Below are 21222 nucleotides of genomic sequence, written 5' to 3'. Positions count from 1 at the left end.
CTGCCATCACCCAGGCTATCATGTTGGACCTCCAAAACACGGGCAGAGTTTGTTTATTCTTGCCCTTGAGAGCACGCGGATTCAGGGAATGGTACGGCATCAATGGTTTCAGCATGAAGTCCCCTTTTCCATTTTCACAGAGGAGCCTCCCCGATTGTAACTACCACTTTGATCGTAGTGGGGAGGCTTGCGTGCTCCTGTGACCCTTTGGGCTGTACTGGCAGGAGCTTTGCTCCTGGTAGGTCTTACCGAGCCAGGCAGGTCAACGGGTAGGAGCCAAACTAAGAGTAGTCACACATTTTTCTGGGGGTAGGAAAAAGTTTTTTCTTTTCCGCCTGGTCTAGTCGCCCCCCAGGGAGTGTTTGGATATGGACACCGAGCAGGGCTAAAACAAGACCTGCCAAAGGGCGGAGGAGCTCCCTGTGAACATCCATATCTGGCCATCCATATCGGGTGCCCAACTGTGTCTGCGGACGTCCTCCTGCAGTCGGGTTACCTCTTTCCAGGATGTTGGTGGCAGGATTTGCACTCCGGCCACCATAACAACATGTCATTCCGCAACACATCCATATCTGGTGCCCAACTGTTTCTGCGGACGTCCTCCTGCAGTCGGGTTACCTCTTTCCAGGATGTTGGTGGCAGGATTTGCACTCCGGCCACCATAAAAACATGTCATTCCGCAACACACACAAATAACACAACTTTTAAAAAACCCACTCTGTGGGAGTAACTCCTGTGCAGCTGTCCTTCACAGAGCAGCTCACCAGATGACGGGTTGGGGCAAAGCCTTCAGGACCCCACTCTTTGATAATAGGAAAAAAAGCATGGGGTAACTTTCCTGGGTTGGGTTGTGGAGGTGCATGCTGAGTTGGTGCTGAGGTGTCGTCCACCAGACGATGGTCTCCTTGGGTTAACCTGAGGCGATCCCTTCAGGTGGGTGCCTGGAACGTTCTCACTCTAAGAGAGGATGATCACCTGTCTCTGCTATCATCTGAGCTCCAGCATTTGAACGTCAGTGTTGCAGCACTCTCTGAGGTTCTGAGGCTGGATAGTGGTGAGATCATGGTGGGTGGCTACACCTACTACTGGTCAGGTCGCTTTAATGGTTACCATGCCCAAGGAGTTGCTACAGCTGTGTCCAATAAGCTGACTCCCATGATAGTCAAGGTAACACTGGTCAACGAGCGTATTATGAGACTGAGGATTCGTCACTCCTTTGGTGTCATTTCCCTGGTCTTTGTATATGCTCCGACTGAGGAAAGTGATCTCACTGTGAAGGAGGCATTCTGTGCCATGCTTGAGTTTGTGGTTGATCAGTGCCCCAGGAGAGATACTCTTCTAGTCTTGGGGGATTTCAATGCATTGCACTGATAGGAATGGTTATGAGGCATGTGTTGGTCCCCATGGATCTGGGACTGTGAACCAGAATAGCACTAAGTTCCTCAGCTTTGCAAGAAGTCATGGACTTAGGGTGGCTGGCTCATGGTTTCAGCACCCACAGCATCATCGCTGGACTTGGTATTCCAATGCTGGTGGTGTGGCGAAGGAGATTGACCATGTGCTCATTGATGGTTGATGGTGGATGGTGGATGCTCCAGAACAGCAAAATCCATCGGAGTGCTCAGTTCCTCAACACTGACCACAGGCTAGTTGTAGCAACTCTGAAGTTGCAGATCAAATCCAAGAGAATGCTATCATCCCAGCCGAGGCTGGATGTCGGCAAGTTCAAGGAGGAGGGGGTCGCTGAGGAGTTTGCGAGCAGGTTGAGTGGGGTATTGGGGGGTCTGGATGCTTCGGGGAATCCTGAGGAGTTGTTGAGTGCCTTCAAGACCACCATCCTTGATGTTGCTGGTGGCCATCTTGGAACCCACCATCAGGTGAATAAAAACTCAGGGGACACTCGATACCATCAACCAGAGTTGCAGGGCCAGGCTTTATGGCAGAGCTGCACTGTTCCGGGAGCTGAGGCTTAAAACTGTACGTTCGCTGAGGGCAAACAAGGAGGCCTATGTGTAAGGAATCTGGGAAAGGGTAGAGCATCACTTGTGGTCAGGCGATTCTCGTCCTGCTTACAGACAAATCCATGCATTACGTTCCACTATGCCTGTCCCTAGGTGTACTGCGGTTATAGCAGACGGTGGTGGCCTCTTGACAGAGGAGTCTGAAATGAAGGTCCACTGGGCTTGTTACTTTGAGTGGCTGCACCAGGCTGACCCACCGGCTGTTGAGTTGGATGTCAGGGGTGTTGCTATCCCAAGTGCTGACCCCACCCCACCCCCCAATTAACGGTGAACCGCCTTCACTTGTAGAAACACAGGCGGCAGTGAACGGGTTGAAAGGGGGCAGAGCTCCTAGGATTTGTGGCATCCATACTGAGCTTCTCAAGGCTGGTGTAAATGCTGTACTTATCGCTGCATGCAGTTCTGTGTACAGGCATCATCCCAACTGACTGGAATAGGGGCCTTGTTGTCCTCCTCTGGAAAGGGAAGCGTTATCACCAGGACTGCAACAACTACCGAGGGGTGACACTACTCTCGGTGCCGGACAAGGTCTTTGCTTGGATCATTCTTGAGGGTTCACCACCATCTGCTCGAGCACCAGCGACCAGAGCAGTCGGGCTTTACACCAAAGAGGTCAACGAATGACAGTATCCTTGCGCTTTGGGCCCTCACCGAACGCAAGCGAGAGTTTTGTCAGGGGCTGCTTTCAGCCTATGTTGATCTCAACAAAGAATTCGATTCGGTGAATCTGGATGCCCTCTGGAGGATTCTTGGTCTTTGTGTGGTGCCACAAATGCTGATCAATCTGATCTCTGAACTATACTCTGGTACTGAGAGTGTTGGGAGGTGTGGTGGCTCCATACAACACACAACAGGCATTTTAAGGCCATTTTCCCTGCTGGAGCGGGGATTAGAGCGGGGATCATGGGGCTGGAGCCCCATGACAATCTTCTCCATTTTGCTCTATTTTCTACATCTCCCCATGTGAACCCCCTTGCCCGCATTTCTTCTTCCACCACCGTTAGCCAAGTCTTTCTCGGTCTTCCCAGTCCTCTACTTCCTTCTATATTCATTTCCATCACTCTTCTCAACCAGTTACTTTCATCCTTCCTCAACACATGACCAAACCATCTCAACCTGTTTCTCTTCACAGAATCCATCACAGGCTAAATTCCCATCATCTTTCGCAATTCATCATTTGTCTTCCTCTCTTTCAACGATACTCCACACATCCACCGAACCATTCGCATTTCCACCCTTTCCAGCCTTAGTTGCTGCTCTACGTTCATTACCCATGTCTCAATCCCATAAATCACAACACTTCTCACACATGCAGCATACACCTTTCCCTTCAGCTTCAACGACACTCCCCTCGTCAGCACGTCACTCAGTTCCCAAAACTTCTTCCATGCACATCTCACCAGCAACCGTTCCCAAGTGCGATTCACCTTCTCCATTCAGCACGTCTCCGAGGTAGCAAAATGTTTTCACACCTTCCAGCTTCACGCCGTCTCCAAGATCCAACTCAACATTTCCTCCATCTGCAGCTCCCTATGTGCACACCTTACACTTGAATGTAGCTGCCACACTGGTTAATAACCCTCTCAGACCACTACATTTTTGATGAACCCACTCAGCGCACATTGTACGTCACTTCCCAGTTCTTTCCACCTCACCACATGCTTTACCACTTGCCATCACCTTCGTCTTTCAGATATTCACCTTCAGACCTTTTGTCTCCATACATTCCTTCCACTTGATCATCTTCTCCTTCAGGCCATCCGTACTCTCTGCAATCAACACCAGATCATCTGCATACAACAACTCCCACGGTAAACCTTCCTTTTCATTCCGAGCCAGCACCTCCATCACAGCTACAAATAGTAGTGGACTTAGAACCGACCCCTGATGCACTCCCACCTTTACCTCAAACTCACCACTGTTCCCATCCTTACAGCTGTGTGCGCTCTCTCGTACATTGCCATCACTACTTTGATCAACCATCCCTCCCCTCCTCACTTCCTCAATGCCCATGTCACTACTTCGCGTGAACCCCTATCCAATGCTTTCTCCAGATCAACAAACCCAAGAAAAAAAAACTTCTTCCTCTTCTCCGTGTACTTCTCCTGCAACTGCCTCACAATAAAAAGTGCGTCTGTCGTTCCTCTTCCTGACATAAATCCAAACTGCATTCTGTCGATCTTCACTTTCTTCCTCATCCTCCTCTCCAACACCCATCCAACACCCACCAGATTACAGATCTCTGTCATTCTCTTCACTCCCAACTTCCCGCTGCCTTCAACATATCTCCCACAATACCGTTGGCCCTCCTACTTTTCTACTCTTCATTGCTTTTATTGCTTCCTCAACTTCTTTCTCAGTTATCTTCTCTGCTGGTCCTAAAACTGGGTTACTCTCTATGTTGCTATGTATGTTATTACATGCATATGTATTATATACATATATTGTATTACATTATATACATATGCATTATGCATGTATTGTGAATGTATGTATACATTATATACATATATGTATGATATACAAATGTTATGTATGTTGCTATGTATTGGTATGTATGTTGCTATGTATGTTGTATTTTGTATGTTGCGTTATTCAACAGCATTTCCATACATCTCTTCAATCTTCCTTTAATTCCATCTGGGTCCACAACAATTTGTCCCACTTCATCCTTCAAGCATCTCACCCCCATCACATCGCACCTCTCTTTCGCTATCTGCTTTGCAATCCTGAATACCGCTCTGACCCTCTTCTGAATCCAAGCGTTCTCCGAACATTTTCCTATAGGCCGCCTGCGCCTTTGCTGCCTCTTTCTTTGCAGCCTTCTAACTTTCATGCTCTGCCTTTTCTGCCCCCGTACCCTACACCTTCTGCCACTCCTTGAACTTCTTCCTCTTGTGTGGTGGCTCCACCTCTGACTTATTTCCAGTTGTCACTGGAGTTCGGCAGGGGTGTGTACTGGCTCCCACATGCTTCAGCACTTGTATGGACTGGATTCTGGGGAGGATGTTGGAGAGGTCAGGCTGTGGTGCATCATTTGGGAGTGTCAAGATCTCCGACTTTGATTTCGCAGAGGATGCAGTCATCTTTGCGGAGACGCTGGATATTCTTATGTGGGGGCCCTCCAGGCACTGAATGAGGAGGCGGAGCCGCTGGGATTATAGATTTCCTGGGTCAAAACCCAGATCCAGGCTTTCAATGACATATTGGATGCTGCTGTCTTGTCTAAGCCTGTTTGTGGCGAAGATGTTGAGGTCACGAAAAGATTAACTTACCTCGACAGTGTTATTCATGTCTCCGCATGTTGTGAGCCAGAGGTTGATGAACGTCTGGGTCGGGCCTGGGGAGTCATGGATTCACTGGATCATGGGGTGTGGCAATGTCGGAATCTAGCCAGGACGCCGAAAGTCACAGTCTTCAAGTCCTTGGTGCTTTGGAACAAAGACTCTTCAGAGAATCCATGGCTATCGCTGGTCGGACTTTGTGTCCAACGAGCGGTTTCTGAAAGAGACTCAGATGAGATTTGTTACCTGTGTGGTCCGTGAGCGTCAGCTGCGACTGTATGGACATGTGGCTCGTTTTCTGCGACGTCAGCTGCGCCACTGATCCACCTCACCAGATACACTCAGCAAGGGAGTCTCGTGAGTGGAGGAGGCCAACGGGCCGACGGTATGCCTCGTGGTTGCAGCAGGTTGATTGATATCACAATGAGATAGGGATGGGCCAGGCATCAGCCTGGGGGATGGCCAGACAGAGGCCCTGGAGTACAATCAGAAAGTGTATACGGCAACGCGCTGCTCCAGCACATGCACCCATACCTGACCTAACAGAGGAGAATAGATACCAAGTCCTTGGCAGCCTTGAATCCCGATGCTGTCATCCACGCGCTTCGAGATGAAAGTTCTCGTCGGCATCTTTTTCCAGAAGAGGACGGTTTCATCAGTATTGAACACCTGCTCTGGGAGGTATCCCTTCTTTTCGATCAGCCTCGCGAGTTGAGCAGGGAACGCAACTCAGGTGACCTCTGACGGTGTGCCTGACATCAATAACAACAATAATGAGAGTGTAATGGCTTCTTCCTAAAGATCCCAATGGCATTCGCACTCCTGTCGCCAATGCCCTCAACCATAGTATTGCCTCCTCATTTTCTTGCTTTTTACAGAGTAGCCCACAGGGCAAAGCCATAAATTAGAGTGTTTGTCTGTCCATATGCATGTAGATATGTCCCTCACAAACACACAACAATCAGAGCTGAGGATATGGTCACATGACAGGGGTGATGCGATTATGTATGTGACGTCATTACAGTGTACAACGGCCGACTCCACACCGCTATTCTGATGTATATGCCATGCCGTTCAGGCCGAACATATCGTCAAACTTGTCATGTATCACAATCGCCATGCTTTACCTTTACGTTTTTCATTCAGTGTGAAACACAAACAAACCGATTGTTAAAATGACCATCAAATATCGAAAGCATAGGCATTAAAGGTCTTCCAATGACACAGTACATGTAGGCTCGGGTGGTTCTAAGCTACATAAAGCAAAAAAAAAAATTTGTATTGTTTTACTCCTAACCTTTAATTTTTTTGGTATCGAGGTAAAACTTATTTCTGCATGTGAAATCTTTTTTTAATAAATCAAGTTTTAGGGGTTGTACAGTGACTCATGGATGCCAGCCACTTTAATATTTGTGCTCGGTAAGTGCCGATTTCCTGCAATCGGTAAACCTCTTGCGATGATCTGTCACAACTTGAAGATACTCGGTTTGCTGTTCATCCCTTGTCAGGAGACGATTGTACTCTTCAAAGAGAGCAACTGCTTACACCAGAGTACAGCTGTACTGTATTCAATTAACTTAAAAAACAACTTCAAATTTTGCAGTACATAGCAAGGTCAGAGGTCGACTGTAATGGTCAAAATCACAAGTACAGCAGTGGACAATAAATAATCAACTCCAAACATTTATGTGAGCCAAATATGTGAAATTACAAACTTCGTGTGCAACCCCAAAATTTAGTCCAAATGGCTTAACATTTCACTACAAGGGTTTTTTCATACATACAAAAATTTTTAAGTGTTAGGAGTATGACTTTTCTAACTTTCATTTTTAAGAACCACCCTAATGTAGGCCACAGGCTTCAGGCCTTGATGCCTCACAGTCAATCCACTTCGGACAAATTAGCCCAGGTTTCTTAACACAGTAGTATCGTGTTCGTGGTAATAATAATAATAATCATAATAACTTTATAATAATAATAATATAGTAAATATAATCGTAATACTGCAATTATTTTGTCGTGACTGCAAAGTTACTGAATTGAAGCGGTGTATGGTTCATGGATGACCCGAGAAGCAGTGTACTAATTACTGCGGGAGTATGGAATAAGCCACATCATCTTTGCAATAAAAAGAATACAGGTTAATATAATCGTAGCACTGCAATCCCTTTGTCATGACTGCAGTTACTGGATTGAAGCGGTGTATGGTTCATTGGTGACTCGAAACATAGACTAAACCAGTGTCTCAATGCAATCTCTTCACTTCCATGGTGACAGACAGCTCAGAGACTTGGAGTACTTCAAAATAACTTAATAGATGCACTTACATTATTTGCAAACAGATATCCCCACCCAAATAACTATCCTCTTCAACTAAAGTATCAAACAAGCCCAGGTACACCACTGTTAGACTTTTGGTCTTGTTTGGCTTTAGAGTGGCCAATAAGGAGGCACTGGACTCCCCCGATGGCTCGCTGACATCTAAAGTCAAGCAACAGGTGGCCAATTCTTTGGATGTGGACGGTTTGCCATCGCTTTCAACCGCCCTTTCAGGCAACTCCAACCTTAAACCCCATAAGTTTGATGACCCGCAACGCATTAACAAAAGGGTGAAGACCAAATTTGCCAACATTGATATCAAGGGGGCCGTCAGGGAGTTGGCATCTGGTGAGGGGCATGCTTTACAATCAGCAGAAAAAAATTAAAAGCTGAAAGGGGAGAAAGAAGGAATACAAAGCCATACTGTAAACGCACAATTTATCAAAACCCGAAATACATGCCCCAGGGGTTCATACAAAAGGGACTCCTTAAACTATCCTTAAAACCTCAATCATTCCACCAAGAGGACAAGAGGAGAGAGTGGGATGAGACAAAGGAATACTTAGTGCAGCCCTTTCGGGCACCACATGTCCACTGGGGCATGCACTCCAGGGAGATGGATCGAAGCAGGAGCTGCGAGATGCATATGGGTTCTGCACAATGCTGACGGCATAGCATTGGGTGGGAGAGGAGAGGATGGTGTGATGGGAGGATGCCTGCTCGTTCTTCCTGGCCGATCAACCTGACATCTTCTCCCATTATCTGAACTGTACTGTAATGTTTGCAATCTCATCCTCCAGCCTTTTTATTAGTTCGGTTTAAGTCCGCCCCATGACATCATTAAGCTCTGCCCGCTCTGCGCTCATCGATTGTTTAGGCGTCACTCAAGCTGAAGCCCCACCCCTAAGGTTTTGATTGTGTCCCAAACGTTGAGGTATGGCAAGAGTGCATCTGAACTTACATCCTGGCCCTCTTGCAAGGCCACTATCTTTTAAAGGAGCATAAAGCATAAAGGACAGCTTTCCAAAGGATAACCCAATAAAAAGGGATTATGGAAAAAGTAGTTTTAGAATCAAACATTGTGATGGGAAAGAGCATGCCATCCAAACATTATCAACTCATATTCCTATTACAGTTTATTAAAACATTAATTAAGGGAAATAACTATTCTAATCTAAGAAATCTTAGCCCCGAGAAGTTATTTCTGCAACAATATACACATCTAATCCAAAGAAGTTTTGGAAATTTTTCATCAAATTCCAAGATAACATTTTTGGGAATCAGTGTTTCTAAAAAAACAGCATAATTCTCTTTCAATTAATACATGTGAAATCTCAGATTCTTGCACTTTAAACTAAAATTATTACATTGTGTAGGTACTCTACCACACCGATTAGGCCGCCATTTTACGAGGGCGTGTTGAAAAGTAATGCCTCCTATTATTTTGTTTCTCCAAAACAGGTAAAGATATTCGAATGAAACAAAATCAGATACCAACATCAATCTTTACTCTGACAGGGTGCATATCCATTTCTCAACAATCACCACTGCTGTCCAAATATTTCTGCTAGCGTTCAAGTACTTTTGCGATGCTGCCATTATAGAACTGTGCATCATGCTGACTTAACCAGCGCTTCACTGAGACACCGAGGGCCAAATTTACGAAAGCGTTTAAGAGGAGCACCCATTCCAAGCTAGTCACCAATTGCCAAAGAGTGATTATCTAATGCTCAATCAAAACCTAATCATAAGTGTTTAAATAACAAGGAATTTTTTTGCTGTTGGCGAGAGCATGTATAAGAGTGTGTTTCAGGCCTTGAAGCAAGCATTGCATGGCTTATGATTAGTAGTTTACATGGATTGTGAATATCGATGTGTTAGGATTGCTTGAATTAACTCGAGGCACAAGAGGACAGAAATAGGGCAGTTCACCGACGTGCATCGAGAATCTTCGAGGATAGATGCAATCCTCTATCAAATTTGTCCGGCGTTAGACTCTCGAAGGAATCATTTAGTTGGCTGATGAATCTAGTGCAAGATTACCTGGATCAACACAAGATGAGGAACAATGCACTGAATCCCCTCCAATATAATTGTCCATGGTGCTGCGATTCGATGCAAGTGTATCATTGCAATTGGATGTTGGAGATATGGGCGGTGTTTCACAGGTTAATCAGCTGTGTCGACGCCCACAACTAATTGGCTGTTTATCTCCCTTCATAAATTGCCATTTAGACAGGTAATTAACTGTGCATGTACAACAATGTTTTTGTCAGCATTTAAGGGCTAGGCGCGTGTTTGCAAGACGCTCGCTAAGCACCTTTCGTAAATGTGGCTCCAAATGTCAGAATCATTCAACTTCACACCCAGTAGCAGGAAGAACTACTGTGTGGACTGAGCTTTGTTTCATTTGAATAACTTTACCTGTTTTGGGGAAAAATAATACAAGGCATTACTTTTCAATATGCCCTCAGTTCGTTGAGATACAAATGAAAGATTACAAAGCAAGAAAATGTTGACTTGTCATTTCAAATTATATTTAGTTATAGTGAGTTAATACTTATAAAAAGAAAACATGCCATTTTGATGCATCATGACAAATAGTAAGGGAAACATATGAAAATCTGTTAACTAAATTGTTACCAAAAAATTTCTTCACCAATATGTTTGTAAAGGTGTGTAATAACATGTGTTAAAATGTTGAAGGTCAACTCCCGTGGGAAACCCAGAAAAAAAGCTGTTGATTTCGGGTACCGAAAAATTATTTTCGAGAATTTTTATTTTTTTTTAATCGGCCCTTAAGTAACTTATGAGGGGTCAAATAAGGGTTTTTCATGATTCTGAGTTGATTGTTAACATTTATATTTCACCACAGACACTCCTTTGTGGAAAAATAATTTCTAAATATATCTCATTTTCTACTTTGCAGGACATGGAGTCTAGCAATATGGATGAAGACGTTACTCCACCTGTGCTCAATTGCTTCATCTGTGCACGCTCGGATACACCAGCTGAAAGGCTCATACAGGCAACTCCAAAGGGATACTCAACTTTATTGAAACAAGCAGAAACTGTCGAAAATGTTACTGTTGTGGAACGTATGAAGGAGGCTCAAAAGGAAGGAAAACTGAGGTACCACCAAAAGTGTAAAAATGATCTGTACAACAACTTTGTTGCAACCACCAAGAAGTCAGCTCAAGCATCAAAGGCAGAGAAAGAGTCATCAAAGTTGAAGAGAAGACGCACTACTTGTGAGTTCAGTTCATCAACTGGCTGCAGTTCTAGAAGATCACAGTCAGTTGACCTCCTGTATAAGGATGTATGCATTCTTTGCAACCAACCAGCTCAGCTCTACAAAAATAATCCAGCACAAGCTAGAAAGAAATACAGAGTGCCAGATAATTTGACTGCAGATACACTGAAGGCAAGCTTGCTGAAGACAGCACGGAGTCGCGGGGATGACTGGGGCACTGAAGTCACTGGACGCCTGGAAGGGATCAACGACTTGGTAGCAGAAGACACACTGTACCATTTGCGATGCAAACTTATGTTTGCGAGAGGTGACAGTTTGTCCAAGACTGATGAGGAAGGAAAAAGGAAGAGAGGACAGAGGAGTATTGATGAGCGAGAGGCAGTTTTTATTGAATTCTGCGAATGGTTAGACTCAGAATTAGAGCATGGGGTAATGAACATGGACCAAGTCCATGAAAAGCTGCAGGAGTTTGATCAGTCACCAGAGAAGAGCTTTTCTTATTCAAAGCATTGGCTAAAGATAAAACTTCTAGAGAAATACGAAGACACCTTGTATTTCACAACACAGGAAAGAAGGGCAGATGTACTCTGTCTCAAAGATGGCACCGACAATATTCTGCGAGAGCATCATGCTAATCTTGACCATGGAGATGAGAAGACTCAGATCATAAAGACGGCACTCAAGTTCATATCCAATGATATTGCCTTGATTGATTTAGGTCCAAAGTCATACCCCACCACACACAGTATGACTGACATCGATAGTCAGCTGACACTTGTTCCTGCAAGCCTTCAGATGTTCTTGAGACCGATTGTCAAGACAGACGAAAGAGTTGCCGTTTGGGGGCAGAATTTTATTAAGGCCTGTCGACCTCGGTCTGGAGTATTGCCACACTAAATGGGGCTTGCCATACAACTTGATCATAGATTTGGGTCAAAATGGATGCTCAACAAGTTCCACCGGCTGGGATACACTGAGTCTTACACGGAGACACAAAACTACAAATACTGCTTCCTTAATAGTAGGAGTGGAGATGATGTTCCAGATACTTCTGGCACTCTTGACACCATTGTGGAGGAAACCGATGAACAGATCAATGATGAGGTTGCGGTTGATGCTGCGCTTGAGGATCAATCAGTGATGACAGCCAAAGTGCCAGCCAGTGAAAGTGAATTGTCAAGTAATGATCAGGTGGTCTTTATGGAGGTTGGGGAAACAAACAATGCAGTCACTCAGTTTGTTGGAGACAATATAGATTTAAACATTGTCTCTATTCACGGAAACACTCCCTTTCACTCAATGGGTTGGATCGAAGTCACCTCTCCGGCACCACCTTTGCCAGATCCACAGACAACAGCAGCTTTCCCCCGGGTGAAGTTGAAGGCACTTGACAAAGCTAAGATCCTGAGAGGAACTGAAGTAAAGATTATTCCATTTACGAACAGGAAACAGATAGGAACGAACGCGATCATGTTTCTCCCCCTCGCTGAGCTTTCCTCCTCCCTGGCTCATGATCAGCCACTCCTCACTCCAGGTGACACACTCTGGGCAGCGGGGTGGGTGATCAAAGCCAACGATCCTGAGTTCCCACACTCCAACTGGAATGGCTGGATGAAGAGAATCCATGCTAATGATGCAAAGCAGAGCACACAGATCGAGTTCCTCCCAGTTATTGAAGGAGACCCTAATGACCTCAACACCATCTTCACCACTCTGAAAGAGTGCATACGGCGCGCTGGGGTCGCTATAGTGACCTTTGATCTTCCGATTTGGCTGAAGGCTGTGAATATAATAAAGCAGGCAAATCTACCCGTCATTCCAAGGTTGGGTGGTCTTCACCTGTGCATGGGTATGAGCCAGTTCCAACACTGGACCCCACGGCTCCTGAGGAGCTATTGCAGTTCACGAGCTGTAATTGTCATGGAGATTGCAGCAACCGGCGATGCAGCTGCAAGAAGAATGGGGTCACGTACATCTCGGCCTGTGGAGTCTGTAATGGCATTACATGCAGAAACTGCAGTCATGATGTTGTTGAGTCTGAAGAAGACATAGACAATGACTGTTGAAACTTCTGACATTGTGAATGAGAAATAACTCTCGAGTATTATATATGTATGTGAAATAAAAGCTACTTTGTGTGTAAATGTAAAAGTGAAAATATAAATGTTAACAATCAACTCAGAATCATGAAAAACCCTTATTTGACCCCTCATAAGTTACTTAGGGGCCGATTAAAAAAAATAAAAATTCTCGAAAATAATTTTTCGGTACCCGAATTCAACAGCTTTTTTTCTGGGTTTCCCACGGGAGTTGAACTTCAACATTTTAACACATGTTATAACACACCTTTACAAACATATTGGTGAAGAAATTTTTTGGTAACAATTTAGTTAACAGATTTGTGAAATATCTCATAAAATGCCCTTACTAAAACAAAACATGTGTCACTTGTAAATTTTCAAACCTTCGTCTTTGGCTTGAATATGATGGAGGAAGGCTCTTCATAATCTAGGCTGTGGTAAAAGAGGAAAAAACGAGTCAAATATCAATGCAACAATTCATTTCACACAATTATTCAGAGGTTCAAATCGGTCACGTTTGTTCCATGCAATATACAATCCACAAGTGGGAACACTGAAAATTAGACGAGGTAAACAGATAAAGGACATAAAAATTAAATAACAACCAATAATTCTGGTCTAAATATCCACCACCCCCACCAGGTTCCCCATCCGTCCACTCACTCACTCCATTCCACTCCAGCCAGCCAGCCCTCTGTAACTTGGCTCCCCACCCCACCACGAGGCTACCACTCTCACCAAATTCCCCATTACTTCCCTTCTCACCAAGCACTCTGTCCTGCGATCAATCCACTCCCACGAGGCAAACAATAGGTCAACCTTCAATCCCTTCTCATGCCATGCACCTGGTTTGTCATTGCACTCCCTCTCACGCCAAGCTCCCCATGCCCTTCCAACCCACCCTCTTCCCCACCGCCTACACACACCTCCGTCCCTTCATTCGCTTGCTCAACTCCCCTCTTGCCAAGTATACTGTCATTTCCCTCAATTCCAACCTGCTCCCTCTTCACGCTGGGGAGATGTATATGATTTTCATCATTTTCAAAAAAAGAAATGCAAACCACAAAGGAACGGGAACAAAACACAAAGGAACGGAACGCATGATACAATGGATATTATTTGTCATAATCCAGAAGAGTCAACATTACAAGAATCAAAAAAAATCATGTTTGTCAGGTTCACAATTTACAAGCTGGGAGGTTTCAAAGTTTATGAAGATTTGCAAGCATTTCTCTAATCTTTACATCATTCTGAATCAGAAAACGAGTACATGGGTTTGGGTTTTGGGAAATTCCTGGGTGATGGCCTCTCGAATTTCAAAACAATCACCATCAAGAATGCCAGTTGCCGGAGCGTGCCGTCCTATGCATCTCTGGCAGCAGCCGTGTTTGTGGTCCCCTCTTTCTTCCCAGCAGCGCCCACATACGCAGGCCCCCCCTTTCTGACAGCATCCATGTATATAGGTCCCCCTTCCTGGCGGCGTCTGTGTATGCAGGTTCCCTCTTCCTGGCAGCATCCTTGTACGAAGTCCCCCTCCTCCAGGTGGTGTCTTATATATGTGGTCCCCACTCTTCCAGGTCTACATATGGTATCCCACACTTCATATTAATTTATTGCGAACTCAAATCTATACTACAAGAGAGCCATGTGTGTGTTGATGGTTATCTCCAGATGTGGGTTTTAGAAGGTGGAAGGAAGAACTCACAGGACTCAAAGTATCCACCTTCATGTGTGAGTGTGTGGTAGTTCAATTACGAGCCTTAGACACATTACGAGCTTCTGGATTACGAGCCTATTTAAAAAATAAAAAATAAAAAAACTGCAATTTATTTTCATGAAAACCATTGAAAATCATTCACAGTCTAATTAGAATGGAAAGAAAATGTAAAAAAATTTTTGGCACACTCGAAAATGCTCAGGCACACTCGAACACCACCCAGACACCGCCATCATCATTGTTAAAAGTTCTTCTGAAGAACTTTTCTGAAGAACTTCTGAAGAACTTCAGTTCTTCTGAAGAAGAACACCCACCTTGATCGAAATAGCTGTTTACAAAGACAAACAGTGCATGTTCAGACAGCATGACAAAGACACGGCTCAAACAATGCTCAGGCACACTCTGACACCACCCAGACACCGCCGACAAAATGGGCAACTAATGCTTTGTCCCACCGTCGTAGGCTGAATGGTGTCCTCTATGTTACAAGATCATCCCATTTCATACTTTCCCGGGACGGTATTTGTGTCTGTTGTCGTGCTGTGTCATGTACCACTGTCGTGTCCGTGCTGTACCATGTCGATGTAGAAGAACCTGGATCCACTGTCAATACTTAATGCTTCCCCATTTTTTGGGTCGCCTGCAGCAACTGTGAAATATAGCCATGGTGCTCATCAATCACGCTGGGCCAGGGACATTTCTAAAATGTATAAAATGTTGCCACAACACTATTCCAAATAGCAACGTCTAATAAAGTTGCAGAAATGTTGCGTTTTCTGAGTATCACTCCTGACAAAAGACTGATGAGCCTTGCTCTTGCGCCACACCCAGATCCTAGCCTCAGGCTTTCTTGAAGAGATCAGGCTCAGGAGGAAAGGTCATGTAATCTACAGTGGCTCTGTGGCTGAATAAGTAAAGCCTTCTTGTATTAAGAGCATTATACTAAAGCTGTGGGTGTGATCCCGATGGCTGCACGAGGCAAGGTGTTGGTAGAGGTGGTAAAAGTATTCCGATATTCTTGCACATTAGTCGACATCAGGTCTCAATGTTTGGTATCTTAGAGTGTGGCTGCTCCACTGGGTTAGAACTTCTACATTATTTAACCAAACTAGAAAGAGCAATCAGAAAAGCAGATCCTCACCAGGACTTGTTTTGTGTGGCAAATAAGGAGAAGGATTTACTAAATGAAAGGTGTAAATGTGTAAATGTCAAAATGTCTGAAAGGTCGAAAGGTGCGAAAAGGTCTATAGTGGTGTTACGGATTCGTCACTTCCGTTGTTGTGGTTTTCATCCACTGTAAACATTTTTGATTCCAAATGCATGTTGTTGTTGTTGTTGTTGTTGTTGTTGTTGTTGTACTATTATTGCTGTCGTTTAAGGGAGATAGAGGTTACTATTTTCAAAAGGTAAAAAAGTCAATGTTTTAAATGAAACCGGAACCGGACGACGACGAAGAGGAAGAGGAGGAGAGAAAGGCGGAGCGAGTGAGTCGGGGAAGAAGCCTAGCTGCTTCGAGGTCTGGAACAAACGTTAACGAATGGAGGTCACTAGCGAACTTCGGGTTTCCCAGGAAAGGGATTCTTGCGACAGAGTTGTTATCGCTATGACAGATCAACCTGCGTGTCACGTTTTGGCGGTTGATTCCGAGGAGAATCATCGTCGTGCCGTTACGCCTCGGGAATGGGCCGTCAGCCATTTTGACTCGCGCGCCTAAATATATATATTTAGGGTGGGCTTCAAAAAATCAAAATGCAGATTTTCTCCGGGACATGGTCTATTTTTGTTCCTTTTGGTGTCAAAGGAAACCACACCAAATTTGAATGGAATCCAATAATATGTAGGGGTGCCACATCAGTGATGAATTTTCCCCCATGCAAAAATAGGAATTCCCATTTTTTGGGCTGTATATACACAAAATAAATACATACTTATATATATATACATTAAATATAATATTAAAAATAAATATATAGTAAATATACATTAAATAATAAATATACATAAATACACATTATACATTATATATCTATATTATAATAGCCGTAGATGATTCTGTCTGTCTGTCTGTCTGTCTGTCTATCTGTTGGGTGTCTGTCCGGGGTGTGGCTTACTCGGTTTGCAGAGTAGCTCCACCCATAGCTCCACCCATTCTGGGAGTGGCTATAAACAAATATCCACCATTTTATTAACTCGCATAGCTTTGAGTCCTGTTTTGTAGGCCCGTGGTGTCTTGCTCTCCCCCAGTTTTATTTCAAATCAAATTCGATAAATCATTTCATTTTTCACAGTCGCTAACATAGTTTTAGACTCGGTTGAAAAAAAACGGGAAGAAAATCCAATGAAAGTTGCCGTTTATAGAACGAAATGAATTCTCAAAGGCCTGTAACTTCAAGGCCATTGAGTCTCTCTCACGCCTTTATCTCCAATCTAACTCACCATATGATTTCATTTTTATCGATGGTTTTACTTTTAGACTCGGTGTCAGCAATAATTGAGAACAATCCACACACGCGGGAAAATGCAGAGATATATTTTTTAAAATCGCGTCATGGTGTATCATACACCGCCCAACATGACACCGCCGGCAATGTGTCGATATATATTAAAAATTCGCTTTTGCTTTTCCGTTATGATATATTACTATTTCGTTTGATGATAGTCGTCACAAAAACGTCAACAATGATGCCGACATATATTTCTTCGTTTTTATTTCATTCAACATATTAGCCGGAAGTAAAATATGTTTCAGGAAATTACCGAGAGATATTTCTTCGTTTTTTTTATTAGTTATGTGCGCATACACTTTAAATAGGTTTATTTGAAATCGTTAATTTTCCACAAACATTCCACACACGCGGGAAAATGCAGAGATATATTTTTTAAAATCGCGTCATGGTGTATCATACACCGCCCAACATGACACCGACGGCAATGTGTCGATATCTATTTTAAATTCGATATATCATTTCATTTTTCACAGTCGCTAACATAGTTTTAGACTCGGTTGAAAAAAAAAGAGAAGAAAATCCGATGAAAGTTGCCGTTTATAGAACGAAATGAATTCTCAAATGCCTGTAACTTCAAGGCCATTGAGTCTCTCTCACGCCTTTATCTCCAATCTAACTCACCATATGATTTCATTTTTATCGATGGTTTTACTTTTAGACTCGGTGTCAGCAATAATTGAGAACAATCCACACACGCGGGAAAATGCAGAGATATATTTTTTAAAATCGCGTCATGGTGTATTATACACCGCCCAACATGACACCGCCGGCAATGTGTCGATATATATTAAAAATTCGCTTTTGCTTTTCCATTATGATATATTACTATTTCGTTTGATGATAGTCGTCACAAAAACGTCAACAATGATGCCGACATATATTTCTTCGTTTTTATTTCATTCAACATATTAGCCGGAAGTAAAATATGTTTCAGGAAATTACCGAGAGATATTTCTTCGTTTTTTTTATTAGTTATGTGCGCATACACTTTAAATAGGTTTATTTGAAATCTTTAATTTTCCACAAACATTCCACACACGCGGGAAAATGCAGAGATATATTTTTTTAAATCGCGTCATGGTGTATCATACACCGCCCAACATGACACCGACGGCAATGTGTCGATATCTATTTTAAATTCGATATATCATTTCATTTTTCACAGTCGCTAACATAGTTTTAGACTCGGTTGAAAAAAAACGAGAAGAAAATCCGATGAAAGTTGCCGTTTATAGAACGAAATGAATTCTCAAATGCCTGTAACTTCAAGGCCATTGAGTCTCTCTCACGCCTTTATCTCCAATCTAACTCACCATATGATTTCATTTTTATCGATGGTTTTAGAGTCGGTGTCAGCAATAATTGAGAACATTCCACACACGCGGGAAAATGCAGATATATTTTTTAAAATCGCGTCATGGTGTATCATACACCGCCCAACATGACACCGACGGCAACGTGTCGACATATATATTAAAAATTCGCTTTTGCTTTTCCGTTAAGATATATTACTTTTTCGTTTGATGACAGTCGTCACAAAAACGTCAACAATGATGCCGACATATATTTCTTCGTTTTTATTTAATTCAACATTATTAGCCGGAAGTAAAATATGTTTCAGGAAATTACCGAGAGATATTTCTTCGTTTTTTAAAATTAGTTATGTGCGAATACACTTTAAATAGGTTTATTTGAAATCTTTAATTTTCCACAATATAATTTACTTGCCATTTATCATTTGATGATTACGAGACAAATTCCTCTTGAGGATCGTGACAATTCATGTGCTGCGTGGAAACTTCTATTTCCAAAATGAATGAGACGATCGATGAAGAACGCAGACTTGAACAGGATGCAGCAAGAAAACGAATGAGACGGGCGAACGAGTCCATCGACGAACGTCAATGCAAACTTGCGGGGTCACCCGTGGGAATCCCACGGGCATGGATGTGTGTGACATTTCGACATATTGAGTTAGATGCTGCACATTCATTTTTACAAAATGGTTACTGGCAAGTCATCAGATCCAGAAATGGTGTAAAAACCACCGTTTAGAGGCCATTTTTCCCCGCAAAGCGGGGGTTGGCCTTTTCGGGGACCGTGGTAGTTGTTGTTTTTTTGTCCCCTTTTTGAAGCAATGTTTTACGGCCGGATGCCCTTCCTGATGACTTGCCAGTTTCACGTTTGCAAACTATGTTGGCGTTAAACTATGTTTTACAACTAATAAAAACGAATTTGCGATTCATTCGCTTTCCTGCGCGTTTGTGCACGCGATGGCGATTTCTTTACCAAACTCCGGAAGCCGTTCGCTTTGGACCAAACCATTGCATGTAAATAGAGGGGGGGGATTGTCACCACTCGCAAGCCGTTCGCTTTGGACCAAACCATTTCATGTAAATAGAGGGGGGGGATATAATTTTAGATATAGATATAGTACGGGCATGCCCTTCCTGATGATCTGATGACTTGCCAGTAACCATTTTGTAAAAATGAATGTGCAGCATATAACTCAATATGTCGAAATGTCACACACATCCATGCCCGTGGGATTCCCACGGGTGACCCCGCTAGTATAGTTATATACAATATATTATACATACAGTTTTGAGACTTCCTATGATCACTATCTGGGCAATTTTCATGCATGTTTTGTACAGGTTCCCGGGGTACGCTTTTTTAGTGTGTAATATGTAGGCCTAACTTATTGACTGTGGCTCTTTTGTAGAGAGTGACCCTGTGGAGTAAGAATTAACAGGATTTTACCCACATTCTTGCTTATTTTGCAGATATGGCATGTGCTAGTACCAGTGTTTCATTGCAAACTCGGGCTCAGGATAATGTGTATCTCATTGGGTCCACTTCTGGAGATGCCATCAAAGGTGCCAAGCTCCCGACTGTGCATCAATCTCTTGTCCTGTTTTTCCATCACCTGAAGAAGGAGAATCGCACTGCCCGGGAGAGTGCAACCCTCACCATTGAAGAGGTTGTGAAGTTCTGGGAAAAAGCTCACCTACCTACAACGACGAAGCAGCACTGCCTTGTGGGCAAGGTGAAGGCTTTGTCTTTTGACACAACGGCCAGCAATTCAGGTGTTCGTGGAGGGGCTGCTGTCCTCATTGAAAAGAAGCTACAGACTGAACTACTTCATTTGGCTTGCCGCCATCATGCGCACGAAATCATTCTGGGAGATGTTTTCACCACTCTTTTCGGTCCTTCATCAGGCCCTGACATCCAGCTTTTTAAGCGGTTTCAGGCAAAGTGGCCGTCCATTGCCCATCACCAACCAAAAAATGGATTCACAGATCCTGATACGGCAGCTGAGTTTGCACAGAACAATGACATGATGGATGAAGCTCTGGAATTTGCTCTTGTGTGTTTGAAAGATCAGCAGCCACGAGATGACTATCGTGAACTCCTAGAACTGACTGTCATCTACATGGGAGGAATCCCACCTCGTGGAATCCGGATCATGGCTCCAGGAGCAATGCAGAGCCAGATGGATGGCAAAAGCACTATATTCACTACAGGTGTTCATGTTTCGGTCAGAGTTCCACTTGACACTTCGAGAGGCGAGAGAACTCCGAGCCTTCAACATTTTTGTCTGCCTTGTGTATGTACAGGCTTGGTTTCGGGCTCCACAAGCTATTGAGGCTCCCCTGAATGACATTAACCTCTTCAAGAAGTTGGAAAAGTTTGAACAAATCAATCAGAAGATGGCTCAGGCAGCCTTGAAGGCACTTGGCCGCCACACGTGGTACATGAGCCCAGTACTAGTGGCATTTGCATTCTTTGACACCAGAATTGACAAAGAAAGCAAGATCAATATGATTGAAGCATTGAAAAATGACGGTGAAAACCCCTCTCCAAAGAGACCAGCTATCAAACGAGGAACCGCCCTGTCAATCGCTGGCCTCATAACAAAACACACCAAGCATTTCTTCATCATCCTAGGGACCCCAACTGATTGGATGGATAAGGATCCTGCTTCATGGGAGCAAGAAACCAGCTTTCAGGAAGCAAAGAAAGCCGCCAGTGGCTTA

At 43.7% G+C, this 21222-nt stretch overlaps 1 protein-coding gene across 3 annotated transcripts in view; it reads right to left on the bottom strand.

The window, feature by feature from the left end:
• Window positions 1-21222, bottom strand: part of VIRMA (vir like m6A methyltransferase associated) — a 285574-nt gene that overhangs the window by 147131 nt on the left and 117221 nt on the right. For all 3 annotated transcript variants that reach the window (XM_078773440.1, XM_078773442.1, XM_078773441.1), the window contains exon 4: window positions 13342-13390. In XM_078773440.1, coding sequence (XP_078629566.1) covers window positions 13342-13390 — 49 coding nt within the window. The remainder of the gene's footprint in view (window positions 1-13341; window positions 13391-21222) is intronic.

Source organism: Myxine glutinosa, chromosome 2 (assembly GCF_964187855.1).
Source record: "Myxine glutinosa chromosome 2, kmMyxGlut1.1, whole genome shotgun sequence".
In the NCBI taxonomy this organism is placed as follows: domain Eukaryota; kingdom Metazoa; phylum Chordata; class Myxini; order Myxiniformes; family Myxinidae; genus Myxine; species Myxine glutinosa.
This window is presented reverse-complemented; position numbering and strand designations above follow the sequence as displayed.